Source organism: Scheffersomyces amazonensis (assembly GCF_036850825.1).
Source record: "Scheffersomyces amazonensis strain UFMG-HMD-26.3 chromosome Unknown RJT21scaffold_1, whole genome shotgun sequence".
Lineage (NCBI taxonomy): Eukaryota > Fungi > Ascomycota > Pichiomycetes > Serinales > Debaryomycetaceae > Scheffersomyces > Scheffersomyces amazonensis.
Window position 1 is genome coordinate 1,612,550 of NW_027042741.1, and position 21,418 is coordinate 1,633,967.

General features: G+C 27.7%; 9 protein-coding genes across 9 annotated transcripts; 2 read left to right on the top strand and 7 right to left on the bottom strand. All coding sequences in view use genetic code 12, as the record gives it.

Annotated features, from left to right (window-relative positions):
• The first annotated feature begins 240 nt into the window (after nt 1-240).
• Nucleotides 241-2,311, top strand: HXT5 (Hxt5p). Its single transcript, XM_064882009.1, has one exon. The coding sequence runs from the start codon at nt 443-445 to the stop codon at nt 2,081-2,083; it is 1,641 nt and encodes a 546-aa protein (XP_064741092.1). The 5' UTR covers nt 241-442; the 3' UTR covers nt 2,084-2,311.
• DEM1 (Dem1p) lies at nt 2,312-4,675 on the bottom strand. Its single transcript, XM_064882002.1, has one exon. It carries the CDS (start codon nt 4,503-4,505, stop codon nt 2,541-2,543), a length of 1,965 nt encoding a protein of 654 aa, XP_064741093.1. The 5' UTR covers nt 4,506-4,675; the 3' UTR covers nt 2,312-2,540.
• A 376-nt stretch (nt 4,676-5,051) lies between these two features.
• Nucleotides 5,052-7,143, bottom strand: RJT21DRAFT_12115 (uncharacterized protein). Its single transcript, XM_064881991.1, has one exon. It carries the CDS (start codon nt 6,870-6,872, stop codon nt 5,103-5,105), a length of 1,770 nt encoding a protein of 589 aa, XP_064741094.1. The 5' UTR covers nt 6,873-7,143; the 3' UTR covers nt 5,052-5,102.
• A 782-nt stretch (nt 7,144-7,925) lies between these two features.
• On the bottom strand, nt 7,926-9,695 carry RJT21DRAFT_117418 (uncharacterized protein). The gene has a single exon (XM_064880695.1). It carries the CDS (start codon nt 9,554-9,556, stop codon nt 8,393-8,395), a length of 1,164 nt encoding a protein of 387 aa, XP_064741095.1. The 5' UTR covers nt 9,557-9,695; the 3' UTR covers nt 7,926-8,392.
• A 48-nt stretch (nt 9,696-9,743) lies between these two features.
• RJT21DRAFT_117419 (coatomer subunit zeta) lies at nt 9,744-10,636 on the bottom strand. Its single transcript, XM_064880696.1, has one exon. The coding sequence runs from the start codon at nt 10,465-10,467 to the stop codon at nt 9,832-9,834; it is 636 nt and encodes a 211-aa protein (XP_064741096.1). The 5' UTR covers nt 10,468-10,636; the 3' UTR covers nt 9,744-9,831.
• A 242-nt stretch (nt 10,637-10,878) lies between these two features.
• Nucleotides 10,879-13,254, bottom strand: VTC3 (vacuolar transporter chaperone; the record flags this gene model as incomplete). The annotated part of the gene is made up of 1 exon (XM_064885244.1): nt 10,879-13,254. The coding sequence occupies one exon, from the start codon at nt 13,252-13,254 to the stop codon at nt 10,879-10,881; it is 2,376 nt and encodes a 791-aa protein (XP_064741097.1).
• Nucleotides 13,255-15,017: 1,763 nt separating this feature from the next.
• On the top strand, nt 15,018-16,668 carry ULP2 (SUMO protease). The gene has a single exon (XM_064882051.1). It carries the CDS (start codon nt 15,047-15,049, stop codon nt 16,646-16,648), a length of 1,602 nt encoding a protein of 533 aa, XP_064741098.1. The 5' UTR covers nt 15,018-15,046; the 3' UTR covers nt 16,649-16,668.
• On the bottom strand, nt 16,669-19,572 carry RJT21DRAFT_12129 (mitochondrial inner membrane protein). Its single transcript, XM_064882048.1, has one exon. The coding sequence runs from the start codon at nt 19,305-19,307 to the stop codon at nt 16,689-16,691; it is 2,619 nt and encodes an 872-aa protein (XP_064741099.1). The 5' UTR covers nt 19,308-19,572; the 3' UTR covers nt 16,669-16,688.
• A 573-nt stretch (nt 19,573-20,145) lies between these two features.
• On the bottom strand, nt 20,146-21,237 carry RJT21DRAFT_79823 (uncharacterized protein; the record flags this gene model as incomplete). The annotated part of the gene is made up of 1 exon (XM_064885234.1): nt 20,146-21,237. The coding sequence occupies one exon, from the start codon at nt 21,235-21,237 to the stop codon at nt 20,146-20,148; it is 1,092 nt and encodes a 363-aa protein (XP_064741100.1).
• Nucleotides 21,238-21,418: the final 181 nt, after the last annotated feature.

Consider the following 21,418-nt stretch of genomic DNA (forward strand, 5'->3'; position numbering starts at 1 on the left):
AGTTGGTGCTCGCTTGCATTAATTCTCGCTGTAACCATGTGAAATTCCTAATTTTGGGAGGAACTAACCATCTGAAACCTCTTGGAACCACTTGGCGAGATTGATTGCGAATTATGTTTAGCAACAAATTTACCGGTCAAACGTCAAGAAGGAGGGGAGGAGGTGGGGAGAATATCCTTATAGCAGGGTTTTGACTTTAATTAATTAGTTAGGATAGATTCACACTCTAGTAAAGTTTCATTTAATTAGTCGATGATGAACAATGGTAATTGTTGGTCTTAATGTAAATATATAGAGTAAAAGTAAAAGTATATGTGGGGTACATGAAAATCTTTAATGCTTTATTGTTACAGCCTTCATAAGCCTACAGTATTTAAAGATCTCAAATGGCTTTATTTAGATTTGTATCAATTAGTAATTAAAAACAAAAACTAAACAAATTATGATTCAAGAAAAACTGGATTTATTACAATCCTCTACGGAGAGCATTATTCACGAAGATAAAACGTTTGAGAAGGTTGAAGAAACTGAATTAGGCGCTCAATATGATTTTGAAACTGAGTTTACCGAAATCGAAAAGTTAGCAGAAGAAGCCAAAAGGCAAAGTACGTTTTGGCAAAAATTTAGAAACTTTGAATTCGAAATTAATTTTGAAAATAAGAAGTATATGGTTTGGTTATTAGGAGCATTTGCTTCTGCTGCTGGGTTGTTGTCAGGTTTAGATCAATCCATTATTAGTGGTGCGAGTATCGGAATGGAACCTGCATTGCATTTAACTTCTCATCAACAATCACTTGTTTCAAGTTTAATGCCTTTAGGTGCTGTAGCTGGTTCTATATTAATGACTCCATTAAATGAATATTTCGGTAGAAAGAAATCCATTATGATTTCATGTGTTTGGTATACCGTAGGAGCAGCTCTTTCTGCTGCAGCACATGAGTATCATATTATGTATGCTGGTAGATTTATATTGGGAGTAGGAGTAGGTATTGAAGGTGGTTGTGTAGGTCTATATATTGCTGAATCAGTTCCAGCTAAAGTTAGAGGTAATATTGTTTCAATGTATCAATTTAATATTGCTGTTGGAGAAGTACTTGGATTTGCAGTTGCAGCTATGTTTTATTCGGTTAAGGGAGGTTGGAGATTTATGATTGGATCATCTTTATTATTTTCCACTCTCTTATTCATTGGTATTAGTTTCCTTCCTGAATCGCCTCGTTACTTAATCCATAAGAACAGATTAGGTGAAGCTTATAATGTTTGGAAACGTTTAAGAGATGTTGAAGAATATGATAGTAAAGTAGAATTTTTAGAAATGAGACAAGCTGGTATTGAAGAACAAGAGAGAAAGAATAATGAGTCATATGTACAAGTTTGGATGGATCTTTTCACAGTACCAAGAAATAGAAGATCGTTAGTATATGCTGTTATAATGATCAGTCTTGGACAACTTACGGGTGTAAATGCAGTTATGTATTATATGTCAACATTAATGATAAAGATTGGGTTTGATACTAAAAATGCTGTTTTCATGTCTTTAGTTGGTGGAGGTTCATTAATGCTTGGTACTATTCCTGCTATTTTATTTATGGATCGATTTGGAAGAAGGACTTGGGCTCTTAATATTGTGGGATTCTTTTTTGGTTTATTATTGGTTGCTATCGGGTATAGAATTGATATTGAAACTAATTTAGCTGCTGCAGAAGGAGTTTATCTTACTGGTATTATATTATATATGGGATTCTTTGGAGCTTATGCATGTTTAACATGGGTTCTTCCATCAGAAGCATTTTCAATGCAAATGAGATCAGTAGGTATGACAATTAGTTCTGCTTTCCTTTATCTTTGGGCTTTTACAGTAACTTATAATTTTACAAAGATGCAAAATGCTTTTACTTATACTGGTTTAACATTAGGATTTTATGGTGGTATAGCATTCATTGGATTTATTTATCAATTGTTCTTTATGCCTGAAACAAAGGATAAAACTTTAGAAGAAATTGATGATATTTTTAATAAACCAACTATGGATATAGCTCGAGAAAATATTGCAAATATGAAAAAATTTTGGGGTATGAAGTAGACGCATTTTTCGCATCTATGGCCGCAATATCTCAACTTCCGGGTAAATTAAATTTTCAATACTTAATCGAAAATTTTTCAACTTTTATGAATGTTTTATGTTTAACTTTAATTAATTCTTCTTTATATTATCAAATCTTTACGATAGAAATTGTATATAGGTAATATACATTCTATTTAATTGAATGAGTGACCTTAAGGTTAATGTAGTAATTTCTATGTAAAAATTTATTTCTGGGATTTATCACTACGTACATGACATGAAGAGGTGTATTGTGGTAAACGAGTCCCAAATATTGACTTAAATCATCTGCAGAAGATCTCATACTTTTCATTTTGAAAGAAGATTTCGGTCTATTAGTGTATGATGTATCTTTTGATGATGATTTACATATTAAAAAAAATTTTAAGTATATATTCTCTATTTAATTTTATTTTATTTAATTTTATTTAATTTGTTAATTGGCGTAATCTGAATGCAAAAAATGACTTATAGTAGATCCCAATAACTTTTTATTTTCATACTCAGTAAATCCACTGTTAGGTATTAAACATTTTGACAGAAACATACAATACTTACACTTATCAAGATTTTTAGTAGGTGATGGTAATCTTTCACCATCCCAAAATGTACTGGTATAAGCTATTTGTTGAGATAATATTTCTTCATCGTATTCATGCTTTTTAATTTGAATTACTTTTCCTGTCTTACCATTATGATATTCTATGGAAGTTTTAGATCCTAAATGATTTTGCAAGAGATGATAAAACTGTGAACCTCGAGCAGCAAAATATCTTAATGTAGGCGGTATTTTCCAATTTCTTAAGAGTTCTGGAGTTAAAACTTTATGAAAATCAAATTCTTTATCAGCATTATTGAGCTCATCAATGTCTAACTTTTTATATGAAAGAAAATCGTTACCTTCCATGTCTACTTCCATTTCCACTTCTTCGTTTTGTATTATAGATCCTGGATTATATGATTCATTATATTGATTCTCTTGTACGTATTCATCAAATGGTGAAAATCCAATACTCTCTCCTCTACTTAACTTTACAAAATCACTATAAAGTAATTGCTTATACTTTCTTAAAATTTCAACTAGTGTGATGAAATTAATCGGTTTATCAGGATCAAGATTTCTTGCTCGGAGATTTTCTAATAAACTGAAATATGCAAATTCAGGATCATTTTGATCCTCGTTAGATAATAATCCTAACATTTTTCTGTAGTAAAAAGTTTGATACTTGGCTGCTAATAATACAGATTCATGATAAGGAATATAGTTCTGAGATCGGGTTTTAACATCTGATACTTTTATCTCATATTTAGATTTATTATCCTCCAATATTGGAACTATTTTCTCTATGAAATTAGTTAAGTCAATATTATCATCGGGATTTTCCGTAATACAATCATTTATCTTATCAAAGAGTGATAAATCTGAAGAGTCAGATGGATTGTATAATTCAACATGATCAATTATACCACTAACTAAGACTTTGTTTTCATTAATACGTGAATTAACAAGTTCATTATATCGTAAATCTTGCCTATTTGAAAGAAATCGTCTTTCTCTCAAATTTAAAAATCCATGCACTAATATTTCTCTAGCTTCTCCAGTTATAAATAATACAAATAGACGATTAATGATTTGATCTGACCATTCCTTAACTATTTTACCTTCTTCTACATTTCCAGTCATAAATGCATTAAATTCTTCCAATTTCTGTTCATAGATCAGTATAGTTTCTTCATCTTCAATTTGTTCTATTAAGTCATAAATCAAATCTTTATTTAAATTATAGTGATTTTTCAAAACTTGTGCTACAGTTTCAGTTTCAATTACAGCATGCTTTTCAGTTTCTAATCGTATGTGATGCTGTGAACCTAATTTCATTTGTTGTGTAACCTGGGTGAGTGGTGATCCCGCATAAACAGTATAATAATCACGTAATTCACACCAGGAAGTAGTTAATAATCGAGTCACAGATAATCTTGGATTTGCTATATATGAATTTTCATCATTATTTGTGGCAAAGAACTCATATGGATCAATAGATATATTACTATGTAATGGTAATGAACTAGATGATGGTAATTTCCAATTGAAATATAATTTCTGTAAAGCATTATTCTCAAGATCTGTCGTATCATCTGCCTGACATATATGGTTATGCGGTAATATAAAGGATTTAAGTAAGGATCTTATATCTTCATTACTATGACTACTAATTTTCATGTTTGGTTTAAGTTCAATAGGAGATTCTTCAGTAGTTAACTCATCGTTACTAATGACTCTATCTTGATGAATTCCAAATGTACTACTTAATTCAGGTTTGGAAATTGTATGTTTTGAAACATTTGAGTAAACTCTTCTCGCTACTGTCCAATAGCCTTTATTAGTTGGTATTATCGTCATATCATGGTATTAATGTATGTAAAATAAAAATAATAAACTAATAGTGATTATAGATCACTATTTATATTTTTGCGCGTATGAAAATGGAAATGTGTAATCAATAATCTACCTCCACCTCCTTTTAAGGTTAAGGTTAGATCAAGTTGTACATACTAGGGGAATTTAATTAATGAGATTTAAATTTATATATATATAAATGGGAAAATAAAGAACTATAGATATATACTTTATAATATATAATTTTTTTTGAAACTTTTTCCAAAGACTAAGAATAAGCCAAAGATGTTTATATGAATATGAATTAAATTGAACTAATGAATGTAGACGAACCAGATGATTTATGGTAGTAAGAAAAAAGATGTATAATAAACGAGTGGATATCAACTACTGTATTAAAAAGAACCCAAAGAAAAAACAAACAAACAACAAACAAACAAACAAACCAAAACAAAACAAAACAAAACCAAGACAAACCAAAACAAAACAAATGCTGTAGAATTGAAGTGATTAGAACATATAATCATGAATCTGATTGTAAGACAATATATATATCCATCTCTATAAACGTGATGGACATGTATATTATGGATGGGAATGCTAATGAATCCCTCTCTTCATCTTTAATGAATCCCTCTTTTTCTCACTTAAACTGAATTGACTTACCAAGTTAGGAATGTGTCCTCTATTACTATCTGAATTTATAGTTTCAGATGTACTAATGGTGATTGGACTTTCACCTCCACTATTATAAGATGAAGAAGCAGTTGACATAACACTTCCCGCACTATTAGGAGCTGAAAATTGACCTTGAGGGAATTGTGGTTGAGGGAAACCATTAGAGAAATATCCAAAATCTTCTGAAGGTGTAGTTGCTGACATGAATGGTGAGTCCAAGGCAAACCCATTTGTTGGAACATTATTAGAATAACCTCCTCTGGATGTATTTAATCCTAAAGGGGTAGAAACACCATTCAATGCATTCAATGCTTGAAGGTTGGCGGTTTCAGTATTAATAGTTAATGGATGAGGAAATGAATTAGTACCTCTTGATGAACTCCTTGATCTTTGCTGTTGATTCTGTTGTTGTTGCTGTTGTTGTTGTTGCTGGTACAATGAAAAATCATCAAAATCACCAGGATTGGCATTATGACCATGGGCAAGTGAATTATGTATAATTTGATTATTCGAGTATGGTGGAGTCATAGTAGGACCCGAAATAGAACCTTTATTGGAGTTTGGAGGTGTTTGATAATCCATCATCATAGAATTAAAACTTCCACTACCATTATTTGCACTTCTATTAATATAATTTTGAGGAACATAATCTTGAACTGATTGAAGAGAATCTGTACTAATATTAAAATTCTCATTAATTGGTCCTGTACCATTACTAACAGTACTATTACTATGTGGTCTTATACTATTGATATTACCAACATGTAACCAATTATTATTAGTATAAGAATTATTCCTCGTTAAAGAATGTTTTCTTAAACTTAAGGAAGATGATCTAGATCTGTTTAATGGTGGAGGATTGGGGTTTGTATTTGAACCATTGGATCCAATTTGTTGAGAATTATAATTCAGGATATTTAATTCATTAAGAGATAAATTTGAAATTGATGATTGACGTAAACCAGTTGAAGTTACCGAAACTGTAGTAGAATCAGGTAATCTATTATTATTAATGATAGAATTGACACATGAATTATTACCATTATTAACAACTGATTTATCATTATTTTGACTATTAAAAGTACATAAATCCAATAATCTTTTTCTTATTAATTGTAAAAATATTGGTTGATAATGCTGATTTTTCAAATAATCGAGATTAATTATTGATTGATGATCATATAAGGGAGGATTAAATCCTGTAATATTTGCTAGTAAACTTGACATTGTCTCATTTGCTACTTTACTAGCTAAACCACTAGGAGGAATATTTCCCAGAAATGGTGTGGTAGTGGGTAAGGAAAGGAAATGTGAGTAAATTGACATGACTAATTGATCAAAAATTTGAGTGAAATGTATTGTATAATTTCTAGTTGATTTAAATGCAGAAGATCCATTAACATCATCAATATCTGTTAATATATCATCTGATTCATTATATACTGGATTTGAATATAATTGATTTGAACCAACTTGAGGTGGTGGAGCAAAGTAAAACCCATTTTGATTAGCTGTATTTGTTGATGCACCAAACTGACCAAATTGAGGATTAAGCTTAGGAGTGTCTATTGGAGTTTTTAAAGTTTGTTCTAAAGGTGTGAATGGTGCACCTGAGTTAAAGTCCGACGATGCCGAAAGATTACTGATAGATTTATTTAACTTAAGGGATAAGTTTACTTTCTTATTTGACATTGTTGACTTATAAAGCAGTTATTTAATTGAGATAAAATTTAGAATTCAAACTTATTTTTGATTATGATGTAATGGGATGTTGAAGCTTGTAGGAAGTAGTAAAATGACAATAGCTATAATGAATAGAAAAACAGTAAATATCAAATAAGCTCTATTAGTTGTTGCACTTTCAACTTTTAAGTAATACTAACACTGATACCTTTACAACAAGAACTTTTCAAAAAATCTAACTTTGGTTGTGTTTGAAACTTGCTTGTACTGACAATACTTTTTTCAATTTAATACCAATCGGGAAATTTCTGAGCTTAATATATATTTTGCGCAACGCGTTTTGCTTTTTTGGTCTTTAGGTGACAATGGAAAAAGGGGTGAAGCGAGGTACGTCGATGCTAATTATAACTCTCAAAACAGTTTACTTTACTCTAGATAATAATAATAGTAGCAGATAGTAGATTTCAAAGTAACGATAGAGGGAATGAGAAACTTTATTATAAAAAGTGGTTATAAATTAAATATGTAATTGCACCAAACGCATCTACAAAGTATATATATATATATAGATTCTTTATAAAAGTTCAACCAATAATTATACTAAAAACAACGTGTGACAACTAATTCAAACAATGTGTTAACTTTATTATTTAATAATCTACCGACCTTCAAACACGTAATATGGATATTTTATAACTTAAAGTCATGGAGGGGCACATCCCTTGTCAAGATTGTTGGGGTCAGTCAAATTAGGGGCTCATGTTCGGAGCAATTGAGTCGTAGCAAAGATAAGACACACATGGTTCACTTGAGTAAGAAAGATGTTTGATATTTCTCAAATATGCAAGCTTTACTGAATATTCAACACAAAGTTAACATGATGGCAACATTTGCCGTATGATTTTAAAGGTATATGTATAGTATTACATATGCAATATGTAATATGTAATAGCCCTTAGCTAAAGATGGATGTATTCACAATATTTTTAGTACAAAAGTTGTAAATTTGCTCAAAGATACTTTGACTTCTACATGCATAGTTATTGGTAAAGTTTTTACATAAACTATAACTATAACTATAACTATAACTATAACTATATCTCTGAATTGCTCATGTTCAATTTGGATGCAATTCTTGTCAGATTTCCTTGATATAATTACATTACTCTTTTCGTCGACGCGTCTTTTGCGCAATTAGCTGGATTGGGGAATATTCCTAAACAGGTATAATTAGTGGTATTTTTTAAGTACCTGATATTCTTTTTAAGAATGTTCACTCTTGTGATGTTTCGTATTCATTAGCAAAGTTCTGGGCCCTGAGTTAATGCTCGTATTTCATGTACAAAATGCATCTCGGTACTAATTTTAGTTAAGAAAATCTACCTAATTCTTCTTATACGCATCTATTGCCATAATTGATCGACATTTCTAAACAAAAACTGACATTTTACTCCACATTAATATATTATAATTATATAAGTATACACTTTTATTCGTATATTTTTTATTCATTTTTATATGTAACTTTGTTAGAGAAACATTAAACTATTGTCACCTCCTATTCCTTCTTCACGAATTAATATATCTTCATCATCTTGTTCGATAATATCTCTGCTTATATCATGATCAGCACCTGACTCTATTTGATCATCGGCATTGTCACTGATCTTGTTATTATTATTATTGTTTTTATTATTATTAATTAATTTCTCTAAATCATCCTCTAGTAAAGTTTTGTCGTATTTAATATTATAAGGTAGTAATTGAGTCAACTTCTCACTTGGCCGTATGGCTTCAATATTCTGTTCTGTTGTTATATTCTGTTGTTGTTGTTCTGTGTCATCGTCTTGTTTGTCATTTTGATCTATATTTATTATGATATAGTCATGCTTATTTAAATTATGTAATTGAATATTCTGTTGGTCGGGATGAAATTTTTGATTAGATTGAAACTTTAAAAACTCAGTTTCTAAACTACTGTTTATGAACTTTAAATCGTGGCCTAATTTTAAATCTTTTTCAATTAGATAATTTATCCACAATAATCTATCCTTTGAAGTTAAAATATCTTCATCGTCATCATCATCTTGAATACCTGCCTGGGACTGATTTTGATCCATTAAATTTAATTGATTATAATATTCTTGTCTTTCCTTTCTCTTTCTTTTACGACGTTCTTGATCAGTTTCTCCATCATTTACACTTAATTTCCTCTTTTCTATTAAATTTTTAATTAAAGTCGAAGGTAATTGATTCAATCTATAACTTAACCTAAATGGATCACTATACTCTATCCAATTCTTAAATGATTCTATTGATTTTGTATTAGATACTTTTTGTTGAGTATCAATATCAGTTAATATTGATGATGATTCTAAATCATTTTGATTATATTTAGGAGGTAATTTAATAAAATTACTTGGCTTAACACTTTCAATTAAACTTAAAGCTTGAAATACATCTATAACTTCGATATTTTCTTTGGTAGTAGTACATTCTTTTACTTGATTAATTAGTTTTTTAAGATATTGAATATAAATATCAGTCACAACATTCAATGTAGAAGGTTTACATTTATCAAATCCATTGGCTTTAAGGATTTGTGTGATGGATATGCGAAGCAATGCAAAATGAAACGATTCATCCATCTTAATAATTAGATCATATGATAGATATGTAGTATTGTATACCATTCATTTCATTTTCAGTTTTTCAAATACACTTGTGATATTGAACGGGACACGACTAACATAAACATAATCATAATCATATACAAAAACATATAATCACATACATTATACTAATCACATACATTATAGATATACATTATAGATATACATTATAGTTACATAATGAATACTAGATGAAAGTTACTGGTAATTATAGCTAATAATATGCATATATTTAGTATATATAAACAAGTAGACTAATATAAAAAGGATTGTGCGTATTTATGATTAATGAAATATTATAAACCTTGTTGTAATCTTTCACTAATTTTCTTTGAAGCAAAGGAGAAAGCATCGAATAATCCTTTATCAATATTAACATGAACTCCATCTAATTGAGCAGCAGGAGCATTTGTTACTCTACTAACAATTATAGCAGGATCACTTTCAATAATAATTCCATCATCAATAGTTTCATCAATAGTTAAAGTAACAATATCATATTTTTCTAAAATAGTTGCTTTATCAATAGTATTATCTAATAATATATTCAAACTTTCAAAAAGATTAGCCATAATAGAATAAATTAATGATTCATTTTCATTAATTTTAGCTACAATTAATAAAATAATATCATTAGTTTGTTTATAAGTAATTAAATGATTATCATATAATACAATATCTTGATTAACTTTATTAACTTTAGAAAAGAGAGACTTTTCAAATTTTAATTGTTGTTGTAATGTCAGAAAATATGGATCTGAATTAATATTATTATTATTATTAGTATTAGTATTATTAGTAGTAGTAGTATGACTGGTAGAATTTGATGATTCAATTGATGGTGAATTATAGTACTTGGCATATAATCTTGATCCTTCATTATCTAGTATCAATACGGCCGAGACAGTATACAATGATAGATTCAATGACATGATTGATACTGAGAAATGTATATAGAATTAGGATTATAGAAATATATATACCTAGTAGTTAAAAACACGGTGGTTTCATATACAGTGCTCTCAAGTTTCGTAGTTTTCAGTTTCGACATACAACCAATTTAGTGCGACATTAATCATTGAAATAAAAAATATGTCGTATATCTCAACTTAACGACAAATTACACAAAATTACTAGATATAGCAATAATAATTACACTTATAATAATAATATATTAAGTATATACTATATGAAACCAAAGAGGTGAATATATTAAATTAAAAGAATTGTCATATTAATTAAAATTAAAATTACTAGTTTTGTATGTATGTATCTAATGCTTTTTTTAGAGAGTTGCTAAGAAATAAATTATAATAAGAACTTAAAGTTGAGTTGAGTTACATCTAATTAACCAACTTGACAACATATTCATGAATATTTCTATGGAAATCATTGTTAGAATAAAATTCATCATCGAATTGTAAATCCAATTTTTTCCATCCAAAGATAAAATTAATGACAAGAGCAATAATTAATCCAGCAGCTACAATTAATGGACCAAGAGAATTATCTAAATGACTATCTGATCTTTCCATAATGACGGTTCTTCTTTTCATAAAGATATAATAACCCCAAATTCCTGAGAATAATGTCAATACAAAATAAAAGTATGCTAAAAAGTTTGATAAACCTTCAAAATTAGAATTTAATGAAGAATTATAAATAATAAATGTTAAACCTGATAATAAAGTTGTAACATGTAACCATCTATTAAAAGTTCTTTCATTTGCTAACCATACTTTTGGTTCAATTTTTAATGGTCCAGCATTTTTAATCCATGAATCAGGTTTTGTAACTCCAATTGGTAATTCAACTTCTTCTTCTTCACTATCAACATCAATTAATTTAGCAAATTGAGTTGGTAAATTAAAGAATCGAGAAATTTGTGATCTACTTCTAAGATCTTCATCTTCATCATCTTCATCATCAAAATCACTTGATTGATCATCTGTTGTTGCTGTAGTTGCACCAGCATTAATTTCTTCTTCAGCAATTGGTTGAACATTTTGAGGAGTTTCAATTGAATCATCATCAATATTAACATTACCATAATTTAATAATAATGAACCTGAAAATGAAGCTGATCTTGGTTGAAAATTTGATTTATTATTTTTAAGAATCATTTCTTTAAATTTAGATAAATTATCTTCATTTGATAAATCATCAGCAATTGAAGTGGTTGGAGGTTGAATCTTTGGTTTAAGTGGTACATAAGAAGTATTTGAAATATCATTTTCTAATTCATTAAACCAAAGTGGAATATTATCTAATTTATCATCTTCAAGAAATAATGAAGCAACTCCATGAATAAATTTTGAAAAATTTGGAATTTCTTTAATTAAATTTGATGAATAAATTAATTCATTAATCCAATTTAATTTTCTAAAATTCTTTGCTGCCGATTTCTTAATTTTAATTTCCATAGTTGAATAAGGAAATTTTGAAAATTCTCCCTTTCTTAAAAATTGTTGAGATTTATTTGGATTTGAATCAATATCTAATCTATGCCAATTTGATGGATCTCTAATGGGTAATTGAGGATCAAAAGCATCTTCTCTAATAAATGTTAAATTAGAATCAATAATAATTCTAATTTTATCATCTCCAGGAATTTGAAAAGCAGTTCTATTATAAGTTGTTCTTAAAACTGGTTGTAAATTTGAATCCTTAATAAAATCTAAAACATGTTGAACATGAGATTCTTCATTAAGTTTTTTTAATTTATTTGGAATTTCCTTTTGAATAACAAATTGATTAAGATATTTTTGTTTAACAATTAATTTATCATCAACATTAAAATTTGAATTAGCATCAAATTGTTTCTTTTCCATAATAATTTTTGGTTTATCTAATAATTTACCAATCCATTTAATTCTTAAAGTTGAAGAATTATTAATTTTTGTTAATTTATTATTATATAATTCAAAATGATCATTATCAAAATAAATACAATTAATTGTTTGATTTGAAATATTATTAGTTGAATATGGATCATCATCATCTTCATCATCATCATCATCAAAATTATCAACATCAAGATCACCAGTTTGATGACCTTCAGATCTATAAATTAAAACTGGTAAATGTCTTAAAATAGTAGTTTTAACTTCCATTAAATTATCAGGATGAACCCAAAATTTAAATGATTGAAATTCTGCATTTAAACCAGAATCATTAAATGATGATAATTTTGAAAGTGATTGATCAACATTATAATTATCTCTTAAAAATTGGAAAAGTGTTCCAACTTTATAAATTAAAGGAGAATAATCTTCTGAATGAAATGGTAAACTTTTTAATCTAACATTTAATAAAGGTTTAACTGAATAATTTGAATGAATTCTATCATGCTTTTTAACAATTTTAATAAATCCAGTATAATTTAATCTTTGAAAATGTTCTAATTCTTGAGTAATTGATAAAATATCATCTAATTTTGTTGAAAAAGTTTCAACATTAAATTCACTAGTTGAATTTTCAGTTTCTAATTGTAAATCATTTAATTTATCATTTAATTCATCAAATTTATTATGTTGAAAAGTATATACTTTTTCTAAATTTTCATCTAAAGCAGAAACAAAATTTTGTTCATCCTTTTCAGTCCAATTATCTTTAAGAATTACTCCTTCCTTTAATAATTTCTTTAAATGATTGTAATTAATATAGTATTCTTTCCAAGGTTGATAAATTTCATTATCTAATTTAGTAGCAAAAAGCATGTTATTAAATTTATGACCGTTTTCTTCAGACATGACAATTTAATACTATAATTGAGGATTGATGAAGAATTAAATATTTAAATTAAATAAACAATTAAGTAATAATCAAATAATCAAATAATCAAATAATCAAATAACAAAGTAAAAACTCAAGACAAGAAATTGACAGTTTGAGATGAGATTTTTCAATTGGATGAAGTTGAAAGGTTGAAGTTTGTAGTATAATTAAGGGTTGAATAATAGAGGGGGTCGTGGGATTTTGTTAAAATGGAATACAGTTGTGCAACATAAACTAATTAACCTTCGTATAGTGAAGAAGTTTAAATTAAGTTGCATGTTAAATTAGTTAAAATATGGAGTGTATATTAGCTAAAATCATAGGCGCACGTGGGACTAATTTCTGCTCATTTCTGCTACTTGTTACTTAATTAAGATAAAGATATATTCGATGAGGTTCTGTGTGCAGACTTAATCAAGGTACAAAATATTACAAGCGGGAAATCGCTACTATAGTTACAAATATTGAAATAATCAATTTGTATATTGTACTGTAGCAACAGTGTACAATTTATTAGTATAATATTGTATATTGTAAATATTCGCTTATACCAATTGGTAAGTAAATATTCATTCAATAACCGGTAACTTTATCATGTTAATATATATAAGCCAGTTGTTAAATAATTTGTGGTGAATTTCAGTCAGTCGTATAACTTAAGCATCTACTTGCTTACATAATTTTATTCATGCTATTATACACATGGGCTAAGGTCTGCCTAATTGTATATCTCGTATTGACTGCAGTGAAAATATACGACAATACTTCTATCACTGTCAAAGATTTACGTCAATCTTAATCCATGTGTATCTGCTCAACTCGTAAATTAGTATTCATGAGCTCGGCATTCTAAATGCCGCGCTGAATTAGGAAATTCTTGTTTCGCGTCAAAACAAATTATTTTGCAATGAGACTAACTACACATCTTCAATTAGGAGAATTACCAACAATAGTTAGTGTAGATTATGTAGAGAACCCAAGATTCTGTCAAACCCCTTAACTTTATTTCAGTTACTGTACTACTGTATATTTATTTTTAAGACTGTTTAACTACGTTCTGTTAGCACGGCTGACATTTATCATATATAATCTAGGAACCTAGGCTTTATCTATAAATTTCGGATTATGGTTTGATAAGTATATCTATCGAAGGTTATCTTCTGCTGACTTGTATAAAGAGATAAGTACGAAATTAAACAAAGTCAGTCTCTGCTGGATTAGTTATTCTGTAATAAATCTTAAAGAAAGGAGCATACAACTTATATTGTTGTACTAAACATAATACAAATATCGTTACTATATCCTTATATCGTTACTATATCTCATATATTTATTATTACTGTATTTAATTAGATTGAAGACTCCCTCTAACTTTTATATATTTTTATAAAATTTTGCAGCAATTTTACTGATTGTTAATAATAATTCCATAAATAAGCTCCAGTATGTCTTAAGTAAAACATTTCTCGCTTTAAGGTTGTCGTTAAATACAACATTAAACGATTAATAGATTATAATTCAACTACAAGTACAGTTTCTATTATATCGACAATATGTAAGATAATTCATTTAAAGTTCATACTTATTCTTGTATAGTTAATAGATACTTAAACTCTTATGTATAGCACCCATACCGCAGTACATAAAATCGCAAACAGGCCATATCGAACAAAAAAATATCCCAATATCAATCAAACTAAATCCACTTCATGGTAAAGAAGTAATCCTTTACCAATGGGAATTGAAGAGAATGATAATCCGATCTTAAGTGTTAGTCATCACATTTATCCGCAAACAAATTTAACTACCAATCATAATATTGAAGAAACTGGATCTAGTAAAACTTCTCATGAATCAATACTTGATATTATAATATCTATCCTTACATATACTCATATATATAATCTATTTACAATGTTATCATCATATATAAGTAAATTAACTATTAATGAGAAAGAATCACACAATAATGTTATAGTAGAACCAAAAGTAGAACCAGAGAAAGAATCTGATGATTCATCCTTTCTAGATGATAGTATTAATGATAGTGATCTACAAATCATTCAAATAAATCAAAAGATTACTAATGATTATCATATTCTTAAGAACCAATCCTCATTAAATCAACCATTTTATAATAGTATACTTGAATTTGATAATGAACAAATACCGACTCCACCTCCAGCACCACTTTCACAAGCTCAAAATAATCAGGAATTAAGTTCATTAGTATTTCATAACTTATTAAATAAACGACTTAAGAGTTATAGTAATGAGAAAGATTCGGTTGTTAAAGATCAATATGGAACTAATTTAAATTTATCAAGTGCATATGTATCAATACCTGAAAGAGCAATAACAGAATTTCAACCAGATATTATAAATATTGAAGATGAAGATGAAGATGAACTTGAAGATGAACTTGAACATACTGAAGAAAATATTCTTGATATAAATGTAGATAAATTAAGTCCAAGAATATCGGATTATAAGAAAACAGTATTAAATTATTATATACCTTCATTACCAATTTCTACTGCATCATATTCTGTATTAGATAATTTAATTCCTCAATATTATATTGATAAAGTTTCATCAATTTATCAAAATTATCATGATTCAATTCTTTCAAGAGTAGATAAATCACGAATTGAATCTCAATCATTAATTAAACCCTTAACATCAAATCAATTATCAAAAGTTTATAATGCCTGGAATAATTTAAATCAAGGAGTATATGCATCACATTTTCAAATTGAATTATATAATCATGATTTAACTACATTAAGAGATGGTAAATGGCTTAATGATAATATAATTGATTATTATATGAATTTAATTATTGAAAAATCTAATCATAAAGTATTTGGATGGACAACCCATTTCTTTTCAACTCTTGAAGAAAAAGGTTATTCAGGAATTGTTAGATGGGGGAAAAGAAAGAAATTAAATTTATTTGAAAAGGATTTAATTATGGTACCAATAAATGTTATGAATACTCATTGGGCTTTAGCCGTTATAAATAATAAATCTCATAGTATAGAATATTATGATTCATTAATAAGTTCTAATGGTAATATAAGAGCTATAAGTTTATTAAAAGATTATGTTGAACAAGAAGCAAATCGATTAAATAAAAAGATTTCTTCTGAATATCAATTATTTCCTCGAATGAGATCTCCTCAACAAGCTAATGGTTATGATTGTGGAGTATTTACATGTACAGCAGCTAAATATTTATCATTTAATCAACCATTAAGATATTCTCAGAATGATATGAAGAATATTAGAAGAAGAATGACGTTTGAAATAATGTCTAATGAATTATTAGAATAAGTAATATATATATATGTATATAAACAGGTATGTACATTAGTTAAAATATCCCAAATAATCCTCGAGATGAATGTTTACTGGCATCATTAAGTTTCTTAATATCATTAATTTTAGATTCATAATCAATAATCTTTGAATTACTAGTTTCAATCTTTTTAGTTAAATAAGAAATTCTTCCATCTAATTTAGAATGGGCACTATAAATATTAGTTAATTCATTTTCTAATTTAGTTATAGATGTCATTTCAAGTTTAATTAATTGTTGAAGATAATCAATTTCATAAATTTTAAATACATTTAAATCTCCAATTAAATGTTTAAAAGCCGCTTTAAATAATGGACGACCAGTTGAAATTGAAGATAAAACTCCTTTATCTCTTTTTAAAGTAATTAAATCATGTTTTTCTAATGTTGATAAAGTTCCAATAGTTTCACTTGAAGATTTAAATAAATTAGATTTACTTAATTCTTGATAAGTAATTTCATTTGATTTAGATAATAATTTCATAAGTACCCAAACTTGAGCAGGATTCCAATTATTATCTTCTTGTAATTTTTGATTATTAAGGAAAAATGTAGTAATTTGTTCAGCTGCTTGAGTTATCATTTCATTTAATGCTTCAGGAGGTTCTTCACCTGATTTTATACGTCTAATAAATGCTTGTAAATCTAACATTCTACCCCCTAATGGTTCAAATATTCCTTCAATTGATTTTGAATTTTGTAATTTTAATTGATCCATTAAATATTGTTTGGCACTAATACTTGAAGCATCCGATAATGAAATAACTTTAAATACTTGATTAGGTAATACATTATTTAAATGTTGTACACTACCAACATCAGCTGTAACATAAATTACATGAGCTAAATTATTTTGAATTAATCCGGCACTCCAATCAGCAATTAATGGAAATATAAAATCATTACTTGATTGATCAGCTTTTCTAGAAAATTTATTTATAACAATAATTGGTTTACATTCAGGATGTTGTTGTAAATATTCATCTTCTTTAAGTAATTCAAGTTTTTCTCCTTCCGGTAATTTACTATTCTTTTTAATAATTGAATTATAATATTTTTCATAATCTTGAGTTGCAATTGATCTAATGGCTTGACTAGTTAACAGAAACATATTTTTAATTTGAGTTTCTTTACTTTCACTTAATCCTGATTTTTGTCCAGTTAATCCTTGAACTCCTAAATCAATAAATTGTGATAAAGAATTTGTCCAAGTAAATACAGGGAAATAACCTAATTGAGATGATGTATTATTTAATAATGCATTATCGGATCGAGATTTACTTAATAAATCACAATCAATTGAAAGAATTTTATTTTTTAATTTATCATCTTCAAATAATGTATGATCATAAACAAATTCTTCTTTACCTGAACCCTTTGGACCTTTAACAATTATAAATGTATTAATATTTTCATAAATCCATAATTTTAATTGTTTAGATTTTTCATATCTTTCAGTCCAAAATAAATTAATATTTTGATTTCCACTACTTGTATTATCATCTAATTCATTATTAATTGAATCATGTTCATTAAATTTAGATACTATAGCTTCATCAAGATAATCATAACTATTTGTTATCCAACCTTTAATTGTTTTATATGGTATATAAAAAAATTTAACCATAGGATAATTCTTATAAGTATCTAATGAATACTTTTTAGTAATTTTCAGTTCAATAAACCATTGACGAATTGGATCAAATATTAATACTGCAACAGTAGCTAATAAAGCTAATAAAATTGGTATAGCAATTTTTTGATGATTAATAATAAAATCAGTTATATAATTAACTCGTTTAATTGGAATATATTGAATATGAAGTATAGTTTTATCATGATTTAAATTTATACCAGTAATACAATTTTTTGCAGCAATTGCTGAACGTAAATGTTTAAAAATTATAGTTGCAGAATCAGATCCGGGAATAATATCAACAATTAATCCATATCTTCTAAATAATACATATAATTCTTCTTCAGTTAATGAATTACCTTCAAATGAAATTTTTAATTTTGTAGTTGGAAATCTTCTTAAATCTTCAATCCATGGAGTACCTTTAACTGCATAAACTGTTGGGAAATGATTCCAAACTTTATTAAATATATATCTAAAGATATTTGAATCATATTGTTGCTTTTTAATTTTAACATTATCATGAATAATTCTAAATAATTCTTTAGTTCTTAAATCACTTGGAACCAGAAATTTTACAAAGGCTCCACAATCTCGTTTTAATGGAACAAATTCAGTTATATTTACATTTGATGGTAATGGTGAAGATAATTTAAGTACTTTCTCTGTTAATTGTTCAATTGATTGATTTTGAATATTAGCATAAAGAGTTAATGTTTGTCTAAATGTACTATTTGATGAAGATATTGGATATATATGATCATAATAAACGACAATTTCTCGTTGTTTTTCAACATCTATTACTCCAGTAGTTGAAGCAGAACTATCTCCTTCATTAGAATCAGCTTGATGTTTAATTTGTTCAATATCAGTTGAAAATTGTCTGTATCTGGGTGGGCCTTGCCTTAATCTTGTTAATGCTACTGCTGATAATGGTAATCTAGTCCGTACTATAGGATATGAAATTGCCACATTTTTAGTGACTAATTGTCGAAGCATTGTGTTACTAAAGAATCAATTATCAATAAATTCGATTTATAAGTTTCTAATAAAGTTACCAATAAAATTACGAATAAAGTTGGATATATTGCCACCCCTAGCAATTTATATTGCCCCATATAGCAAACGAAAATTTAGGCTGGAATAGGAAGGTGTGTCCAGCCGCACCATTCCATTCCATTCCTTTAGCTTTAAGTTATAATAGAGATATTTCAAATTACTACTACAAAGTAATATAGCTCAAGTAAATGTAAAGTAAACTACAGATAATGTATCAAACTAATTAATAGCCAATAAAATTATTGGATTTCTAAACCGTTAGCGTAAAATTTCCTTGTATACTAGGAATAGAAGCCAAATTAGTCGTGAATATACAGTTTATCTAGGCGTCGCTTTGAATCACTATACCACGGAGTAACGGTATAACAATCTTCGAAGAGGCCAACTGAGTATGGTAAATTAATTGTGAGTAATAGATGATTAGACAGCTATAACTATATATAGAGTGCAACTTAAGCTTATGGTGTTTCTATAATATTTGAGAAAATCAATGTATATTTAGATAACTATGCTATACACTGATATTGTGAATTTGATTGTGGTTGTAGTTGTTGTTGTTGTTGTTGTTGTTGTGATTATAAAAAGAAGAAGTGTCATAGTTAACTACTGTAGTCTTCGCTAGTGGTGAAAAAAAATTATCTCGAGTGTTTAGCGGGTAACCCTCACCACCTAAAAAAGTTATAGGTAACTACTTAAAGGTACTACTACTTAAGGGTACTACTACACCTTATATGCCTTATATACAAGATACAATAATATATTAATATTAATATTTATTTTAGTCTATAGTTGAAGGTGGAATTGATTCAGTAGTTATAAAATCAGAAGTTCTTAATGATCTAACAGGAATATCATCGGCTTCACCTTTATTTAATTTCCCACTACTATAATCATAATTCTCTCGTATATATTCTTTAACTGGTAAAATTGAAGCTTCTCGACATAATTCTCGTAAATCAGATCCACTAAATCCTCTTGTACTTGAAACAATAAGATCTAAATCAAAATCATTTTCATCAATCTTAGCCCCCTTTAAAATTTTAGAAAGTATAGATTTTCTTTGAATTGCATTAGGTTTCCCAATAGCAAAAGTTTTGGGCATTCTTCTTAGAAATGCTTCATCAATATCACTTTTCCTATTAGTAGCTCCTAATACCATAATTCTACCATTTGATTTTAATCCATCCCATAATGTCATAAATTCTGCTTTTATCATTGCACTTACTTCATGATCATTAGATGATCGATCTCTTAAAAATGAATCTATTTCATCAATAAAAATTATACATGGTTGTAATTTATTTGCTAAAGAAAATATAGCATCAGTAATTTTATTAGATTCTCCATACCATTTATCCATTATTGTAGACATTCTAATCAGTAAGAAAAATGCTCCACTTTCTTTGGCAATAGCTTTTGCTAACATTGTTTTCCCACAACCTGGTGGTCCATAAAATAATACTCCCTTGGGTGATTGAATAAGATTCAGATGAACTGCAAATAATTGAGGTTCAGTTAATGGTAAAATAACGGCTTCTCTTAATTCATCTATTATATTTTGTAAACCTCCAATATCATTAAATGTTACACTAATTTCTTCTGGTGATACTAATGAACTTAAAAGAGTCTTTTCATATTGATTAAATGTAACATCTCGAAGTTGAGGATTGGCTGCTTGAATCTTTCTAAGTATTCCTTTACCTTTTTTATCTGATTCTTTATTTCTTACGGTTGGATCAATATAATCATTAAGTACATGATTTAATAAATAATAAGTACAAAGTCCAGCTCCGGTTAAAATTACTAAATCAACCACTACTTTAAGGTCGATTTTAAATTTCCCCAAATCGATCTTTAAAAATCTATTCATTCTACTATAGTGATTTTTGTTTTATAGTAGTAACTATAATTATATATATACAATTATTATGGTTAATTGCCTTCTCGTTATGCTCACAATTTTTAATACCGAGCTTCTGATGTGAGGGAGTGAGGGGGCTCTGTGCAGGAATCTGAAAAATATATTTTTATTTAGTTGCAAGATGAGTTGA